Source organism: Pteropus medius, unplaced genomic scaffold, assembly GCF_902729225.1.
Source record: "Pteropus medius unplaced genomic scaffold, Ma_sr-lr_union100, whole genome shotgun sequence".
NCBI classification, from domain to species: domain Eukaryota; kingdom Metazoa; phylum Chordata; class Mammalia; order Chiroptera; family Pteropodidae; genus Pteropus; species Pteropus medius.
The window spans coordinates 10,648,146-10,656,970 of NW_024344253.1; the positions used below are offsets into that span (position 1 = coordinate 10,648,146).

Consider the following 8,825-nt stretch of genomic DNA (forward strand, 5'->3'; position numbering starts at 1 on the left):
TCTGGGAAGCACGGGTATTATTATCGCCTATTGCCCCACCGAACAATTTCACTGAAAAAGAAGAGTCCCAGCAGTGTGTGTGCGCGCGGTGCCTGCCATACGGAACGTGCAGCTACGTGCCCACCTCTAAAACGACTTTATTTACGAAGCGATTACCGTGTTATCTATTTGTTTTCCTTTTCCAGCAACAGCAGTCTTACTCAGCCCTCGAATTTCTTAATTACAAACCCGTTCGCTTCTAAATCAACCCCAAACCGTCAGGCAGAGCCCGGAGGGAGGCTGTGCAAGTTTGCACACACCCCCACCTCCCGGATCAAGGGCAACACAGAAGCAAGAAACTGTGTATGTGCAAAAAGGTGGATCTGGGGACGAGGATCGCTGAGTTTGTTTACAGAGCAGAGACGCCTCAGCTCGGATGCCAAAGCTACCAAGAGCTGCAAAGCAAACTTAGCCCTAGCACACGTACCCCGGGAGCAGCGGGCAGGCCCGAAAGTGCGGATTGGATCCCCGAACACCGGAGCGGAGGTGGCAGGGCGCTCCCGCGCATTGGGTCCACCTGCAGCCGCTGCCGCTCCCCGCCCCCCCGTTTCTGTCTTTGAAGGGGGGCGGGGGGGAATGCATCTACACACTTAATATATAGATCAGTTTACCTACTGCCCCCGTAAAAACACAAAGGCATAGTCTAGGAAATCGCGCTCGGGGGAGGGGGCATTATTTGTCCAGAGCTTTAAAACCCCACTCGGAGAAATATAGCCATTCATCGCAGCCCAGGGAGGTTTTTGCAAAGCCGGAGAGGCACAAGGGCACTGTAGATGCCGCGGGCGCTGAGTGAAGCCCCTTTTCCCGCAAAAGGCAGCCCAGGTCGCTAGGTGAGCCGAGTGGGAGAGCTGGGAGTGGTGGATCCGGCTAGAGCAGGGCAGTGAGTTTTTCTCGCTCCTCTAAGGAAAGGCGCTACCTGCGGGCTGGGATTCCAGGGAGGATTTGCTTCTAACCCCGGGGTGGGGCCGGGTCGCCCCACATTTGTGGGCCGGGAGGAAACCGGAGTCGGGGGCTGCGGGGCGGCGCCTGGGCCCGCCGCAGCCTCTGCGCACGTGCCGCTGGCGGCAGGCACGCAGCTCGCCGACCCAGTCCGGTGTGCGCGGAACTCCGGAATCCACTTCTTCTCACCGCCCTCCCGGGAGGCTTTAGCTCCGCCCTTCCTGAAACCCCTATATTAACTGTGGCCAAAGCCCTAAGAAACACAGCTCATTGTTGGCAGTTGCCGGGCGGTCTTGCTGAGCTGTGAGGGCAGCGGACGGGGGGAAAAAAAGGGAACGGCTCCGATTCTGCCCCTGCGGCCGCTGCAAGACCTCGGCGCCGACATCGCGACAGCGAGCGCCCTGCACGCCAGGAAGGCCCCCTCTATGTACTGCTGAGTCGGTCCTGGACCCGACGATCCCGCCCTCGGTCTTCGGAGCAGAAATCGCAAAGACGGAAGGTGAGCGCGCCGGCTGAAGCTGGCTGGGGCTTCTGCCAGCCCTGTCCTCCGAGGGCTGGGTTTGCCCGGAGGAAGAGCGTGAGGCGGAGCTGGGGAATAACAACAGGATGTGCAACAACAGGATGAGGAGGGCTGATTTAATGCCTGAAGTTAGCGGCAGGGCTACGGGGCACTTCCTTTATTAGGCGACTTCAGGGAGCGGAGGGGGGTGTGGGCTCGGGTTCCCCCCGCCCAGTCGCAGGGGAAGGGGCTGTTTGTGCAGCGCCCGGCTCTGATGTGGCTGGTAGGTCCGCTGTGGTGGCGGGTCTGGGTGCACAGGCTACTAGTGGGATCCTAGGGGATGGTGATTCTCAGCCGACGTGCGTCCAGGGAACCAGGGGGGGGCAGAGGCGAGAAAGAGTGGGGTGCACTGTGGTGGGCGACACGTGTGGCACGAGTCTTATCGTCTGCCCTTTTCACTTTCAGGACTGGAAATGGCAGACCATATGATGGCCATGAACCACGGGCGCTTCCCCGACGGCACCAACGGGCTGCACCACCACCCTGCCCACCGCATGGGCATGGGGCAGTTCCCGAGCCCCCATCACCACCAGCAGCAGCAGCCCCAACACGCCTTCAACGCCCTGATGGGCGAGCACATACACTACGGCGCGGGCAACATGAATACCACCAGCGGCATCAGGCACGCAATGGGGCCGGGAACTGTGAACGGAGGGCACCCCCCGAGCGCGCTGGCCCCCGCGGCTAGGTTTAACAACTCCCAGTTCATGGGCCCCCCGGTGGCCAGCCAGGGAGGCTCCCTGCCGGCCAGCATGCAGCTGCAGAAGCTCAACAACCAGTATTTCAACCATCACCCCTACCCCCACAACCACTACATGCCGGATTTGCACCCTGCTGCAGGCCACCAGATGAACGGGACAAACCAGCACTTCCGAGATTGCAACCCTAAGCACAGCAGCGGCAGCAGCACCCCCGGCGGCTCGGGCGGTAGCAGCACCCCCGGCGGCTCGGGCGGCACCTCGGGAGGCGGCGCGAGCAGCAATAGCGGCGGTGGCAGCGGCGGCGGCAGCAGCAGCAACATGCCCGCCTCCGTGGCCCACGTCCCTGCTGCAATGCTGCCGCCCAATGTCATAGACACTGATTTCATCGACGAGGAGGTGCTTATGTCCTTAGTGATAGAAATGGGTTTGGACCGCATCAAGGAGCTGCCTGAACTCTGGCTGGGGCAAAACGAGTTTGATTTTATGACGGACTTCGTGTGCAAACAGCAGCCCAGCAGAGTGAGCTGTTGACTCGATCGAAACCCTGACGAAAGAAATCAAACCCCCCAACTTCTTCAGTGTGAATTTAAAAAAACATTCCCTTAGACACAGTATCTCACTTTTCAGATCTTGAAAGGTTTGAGAACTTGGAAACAAAGTAAACTATAAACTTGTACAAATTGGTTTAAAAAATTGCTGCCACTTTTTTTTCTGTTTTTGTTTCGTTTTTGTAGCCTTGACATTCACCTCCCTTATGTAGTTGAAATATCTAGCTAACTTGGTCTTTTTTGTTGTTTGTTTTTACTCCTTATTTCCTCACTTTCTCCAGTGCTCAACTGTTAGATATTAATCTTGGCAAACTGCTTAATCTTGTGGATTTTGTAGATGGTTTCAAATGACTGAACTGCATTCAAATTTACCAGTGAAAGGAAAAATTGCATTAGTTGGTTGCATGAACTTTGAAGGGCAGATATTACTGCACAAACTCTGCCATCTCGCTTCATTTTTGTAACTATGCATTTAAGTACAGACTAATTTTTTAAATATGCTAAACTGGAAGATTAAACAGATGTGGGCCAAACTGTTCTGGATCAGGAAAAGTCATACTGTTCACTTTCAAGTTGGCTGTCCCCCTACCCCGTATGTACAGACAATAATAGGGTGTGGAATGTCGTCAGTGGCAAACATTTCACAGATTTTTATTTTGTTTCTGTCTTCAACATTTTTGACACTGTGCTAATAGTTATATTCAGTACATGAAAAGATACTACTGTGTTGAAAGCTTTTTAGGAAATTTTGACAGTATTTTTGTACAAAACATTTTTTTGAAAAAATACTTGTTAATTTATTCTATTTTAATTTGCCAATGTCAATAAAAAGTTAAGAAATACTTGTTTTCTAGAAGTCATTTGGGGGTGGCTGTTCCCTTTGGTGGCTTTTTTTCTCTGTGAGCTGAACACTTTATTGAGAGTAAGCATTCCAAAGGGTAAATTACAGGACACTAAAACAGGTCATGATGAGCTTAAGCGGAGAGCAGGATTTAACATAATTGGCATAATGCTTCATTGTTATCATTGTAACATGCCTCTTGGTGTGGTTTAATCAAAACCTGTGAAGTTGTCAAAGAGCATTTTTTCCCTTAATTGTCATATTCAAGTGTACTCCAGAGTTAGAAAGGTTTGTAAATACTAAATATTATAAATATTTTTTTCATAGGTTGGGAGGGGGAAAATTGTTTCTGGATATACCTGATTCAACTACTTCAATGGAGATAGTTTGGAATAATATTCTGTGAGATTGATGAAGATGTCATTATATTTAATCTATCTCAGGTGATGTATCATTACTTCTCAGCAAAAGTACTAAAGAGAAACACACTTCTAGCTTAATCTCAGAAATAGCTTCTGACTGGTTTATAGTTCTAAAGAAGAGGAGGCAGAATTCCACCTTAAAAGATTTTTATTTTGTTCTATAATATTTAAAATTTACTCAGGTTGAGTCAAAGGTCAAATTACAGTGTTTACAAGATGTTCCCTCCCAAGCATGTCCTGTTTTCCAGAATTCTGAGCCTTTTCTATTACAGGCATTGGGTATAAAAGACTTAAGGATAAGATCATTTTAATTTTACTTAAATGGGTTATCAAGAAGACATAACTACGGCTAAGGAGGTGTCAAGTTTTTCCTTATATAATCAAAGGAAAAAGTGATATTGTTAAAGTCTCAAATTATTCCATTTGGAAGAAGGAATTTTTTTTTCTCTTTAATGTTTTCCTAGCTTATAAGAGCAACATACCTACATTCAAGAAAAAAATAGTCTTTTGTATTTCACCTACTAGAAGAGTAAAGAAATGTAGATTGAATAAAATCTCACAAATAATATGTTAAAAGGGCATTTCACTTAAGAGTCTAATCTTCAAGTTAATATTTTATAATTAAAAAATTAAGAGAGAAGGGTATATAAAAGTGTTAAATCATAGTGAGTCTGGAGTAGAGGCTGATTTCAGTATAATTCAGATCACCTACATTCTATAATTCTATGTCCAGGGCAGGCCATTAAAATTAAGATGCACACTCCACTGGATTTTTTTATACCTCTATAGTTGACACTGCCTTATTAAATATTATGTTATAGATAAATAATTTCTCTGAAAATACAGTCTTTGAAAACTCTTTTTACCCTATTTTAAAAGCTGATCCAGATTTCCCACATTAATAGTTAAAGCTGAAGTTTTCTTCAGCTAGAATATGTCAATACTAAATCTGCAATCAGCAGTAAATCTTCCTGGCTAAGCATTTTCACAGTAAGTTTTTCTTTTTTTTTTTTTTCTAGAGGCTCAAGTGAAAAAATATGTTTGCATACATATTAATACCGCAATTCTAGTTCTTTTTCACTTGTGCCAGGAAAAAAAAAAAAGGAAAGCTATTGGAGGCATTGTTCTTTTGCATAAAGAAAGAAGCAAAAGAATTGTCTTGCCACCACCCTTCGCCATTTATTCTGCCAGGGAATAAGCCACAACACCTGCTCTGTCACTAAATTCCTCCTGCTGCTCTATCACCGGAACACGTATGTGGCGATGCAGAGCCCAAGGAACTATTATTAGATCCTGAGCCCATCTCCGCCAGAACAGAGGACTCAAACAGAGGAGCTGGGTTAAAAGCACCATTTCTCTTTAGTACAAATACAAACCTCTCCCATTCATTTGAATGATCTCTATTTCATTAAAACTCTTTCTTGATCAACAATTGAGCAGATTCTACGTGATATATCTGCAGGTTTCTTAAGCAGAGAAAAATAACTCCTTGTTTGAACAACCTGATTAATGAAACCTGTACAGTGACCTAGATCACCAGGCTACTGGTAGACATTTGCAAAACCTTTTGTGGTCTTGCTTCCTAAGTTGCTTATAGCACATGGGGAAATTTGACCTCTGTGCCTTGGCTGTTTTTCAAAAAGTTCTAATATGGTACAAGACAGCTTCTGTTCTTTAAGCTGTGCCCACAAATAGACACCCCATGCTTGGTTTTCAAGAAAAGATCAATGATAAGCAATAGTACAACATCAGAAAAATGTCAAGAAAAATAAGTACACATTAATAAAAAAAAAAAAACCTTGTACCTCTGCCTTGTGGCTGCTAAAATCCTGGTGGCAGTATCTTTGCTAGAGCTGATAAAGATGTTACAGCTATGGATGGCTCTTTGAAGAACAGTTACCTAATCACCTCTGTTTATAGGGTGCTAGTCTAGAGCATGAGTATCAGAAGGCTGACATCTATTGTGAAGTTTATGGTCTCCGTGACTTTTACTACTGTAAACGCCTGGGATAGCTATAAATTGATGTCAACATTAAGGCCAGATTCTTTAGAGCAAAATATTAATCCATTAATCTATTATGGGTGGCCGGCTTTGAAATAGAAACTTCGCAATCCCAGACTATTAGGTGTTTTCGCCCCCTTGTGGAATTTATTTAGAAAGTCAAAAGAAAGCTGTTTGCTCAAGAGGATTTTTTTCGTTTCATTGTTTGTTTGTTTTTACCATTTCTGAAGACTTCATTTTCTTTCTTGACATGAACAGATATAGTTCAACAATAAATAGTTTATCAAAGGAAATTCAAAATAAACACCCTTTATGAAAATAAGAGTATTTTTCTTAACAAAGACTTTAACCTATGATTAAATGTGCATAATTGAGACTTATGTCATATTTTAAAATATACATTGGCTAAGGGATTTTCTTTTTAAAAGTATAATGGGCAATGCTTTAGCCTGTCAGTTAAAGCTGACACTCCACACCTTCACAACAAAACTGTTGATTTGGGATAAGTGCAAATAATGTATTTGATGATACCGGGGTTGGAAAGGTAGAGGGGAATATACAGGAATGCAGAAGGCAATTATCTATGTTGGAATGTGACCAAGCCACAGGCTCTATTCTTGTGAAAAGGGCCACAGGATGTTTAATGAAAATGAACATTGCTGTCTAATTGATTCAGTAAAATTTACTTTAAAACAAACTTGGCAGATAACACTGTCTCCAAAAAAATAAATAAATTTAGAATTCAAGGAATTTAGGATCTAAGCCATTGGCAATTTTCTCTTCTCTAATGGTATTGTTTTGCTAGCACAAAAGAGACATTACACACCAATTCAGAGATGATATTTATCATTTTGGTACTGCACCACTATCATCAAAATCAGAGCTCCGAGGCAGGTCGAAGCAAGAGAACAATAGGTAGTACATCAAGTGACTCAGCCAATGAACTCCTATTATCGTGTGTTCTGTTTGTCTTTTCCCCCCAGAATAGAAGGAACATGGCAATGTCAGAATTTTAATTGCAATGGACTGGCTTAAATTACTTGACCTATTTTTATCCAGCAAGGAGAGAAATGATTCTTTTTTCCTGGCAGCCATACTTACAATTTAAATTGGAAAGAGAAATGTAAGGCCATTTTCTATCAAATAATGTATTGTCCATAACTAGTTTTAGTTTGCTTTATAGTAAATAAGACCCACCCATATTTTTGAAAAAATTTAAGACACCTTAAATAAAAAAAAAATTTTTCCAGTACTGGAAGATCTTAACTCATAACTAATGTTAAATAATGAACTGAAAATATTCTAAGAGCTTCTGGTATACATTTCTACAGTATTTTGCTCTTTATGAACACAACAAAAGTAAAGCTAAAAGAATTAAGGGTCTACTGTGTTGATGAACTGAATCCATGATGCTCGGGAAAGAGAACATATCAACAACTCACTTCCACACTTTCTATAAAAAATCCTGGCTTTTTAGTGGCTGGATCCTTATCAGTTACTTCTTTCCCCAAGATGAGCACTGAAGTTTTCAGAGCCAATCCCAGGAGACAGTTGGTGGTGCTTTGCGAGAACTAAGCTTGGCTAAACCAGGACATGCAAAGTGAACTAAAGCAGATGAAAGATGAATGACATTGACTAGTATTATTACTTGCTTTAGATATTGTTGGTTATCGCTAGGCTGAAAGATTCATGAGGCAGAGCACATTGCAGAGTGAGACCAGCACCTCACCACTGCGCTCTGCAGTGAAATCCTTCCCTTTTTTCCCTCTACAGCAGAGTGGTTCCTGAATTACATTTTAGGTTGCTGAACAAAGCAGACAAGGGATTCAGGTTTCCACGGAGCCTGCGATAAGGCAACAACTTTAGTGGGGTGTGCATTGCAGGGGATCCCAGGCTTTTGAAAAGTTGATGGTGCTAGAAGAATCCTACAGGTCCATTCTTGAAATCTGTGTGGACAGCAAGATTTAAACTTGAGTGAAAGTCTAACTAGCATAAAATCAGAAAAAGTCGTCAGAGGACAATCGACTCCAGGTTGTATGAACATTTGTAGGAGGCAATACGCTAGAGTGAAGGAAATTCACTGGGGCTATGGAATCCTTTTCTCATTGTGTCTCCCTAGGGACTGATATAAAATTTGGCCTTGTGATTTTATTATGTAACCTGGTAACATAGCTTTTCCTGGTAACCCATCTCCTCTCCACTCTTTGGCTTCATGACAGTTGATATCTCCTTCTGACAAACACATAGAACTCAAACTGTGCATGAAAATTCTTAAGTCACTTTATAAATATTGCCCCATTACATTTATTTTGATTAACTCTTTGAGGGAGGGTAAGTGGGATGGTGTCTTGTTCCATAGTTCTTCTTTTGCCCAATGTGTTTAGCAAACAAATGAACAATGGGGCCAGTGGGTGAAAAGTGATTGAACTACTATATTTCTAATATGAACCTAAAATAAACATCTAAATGTTTCTTGGATCCTTGTCTGACACCATGTTTTAGATCAATGATTCTCAGCTGGGTGGGGCCACCCCTCTAGGATGGCAAATCAGAATGGGGAGAGGATAGAAGAGGGCGGTAACTTGAAGAACTATATCCATACTATTATATATTTGGAAAAATGTTTAAATACATATTATTTCAGTAAAACATAATGTAGAAGACTTTTAAAAATATTCTTAACTAATTGGGCACAGATTTTTATTTTTATTTGTCTATTCATTTTTCAATTATACTTAACATTCAATATTATTTTATATTAGTTTCGGGTGTGT

General features: G+C 43.1%; 1 protein-coding gene across 1 annotated transcript; it reads left to right on the top strand.

Moving 5' to 3' along the window:
• The first annotated feature begins 1,222 nt into the window (after nt 1-1,222).
• Nucleotides 1,223-3,646, top strand: CITED2 (Cbp/p300 interacting transactivator with Glu/Asp rich carboxy-terminal domain 2). The gene is made up of 2 exons (XM_039869751.1): nt 1,223-1,477; nt 1,943-3,646. The coding sequence occupies exon 2, from the start codon at nt 1,951-1,953 to the stop codon at nt 2,767-2,769; it is 819 nt and encodes a 272-aa protein (XP_039725685.1). The 5' UTR covers nt 1,223-1,477; nt 1,943-1,950; the 3' UTR covers nt 2,770-3,646.
• Nucleotides 3,647-8,825: the final 5,179 nt, after the last annotated feature.

Coding starts and splice junctions, on each gene's coding strand:
- CITED2 (XM_039869751.1), top strand. CDS start 1,951: ATGGCAGACCATATGATGGCCATGAACCACGGGCGCTTCCCCGACGGC.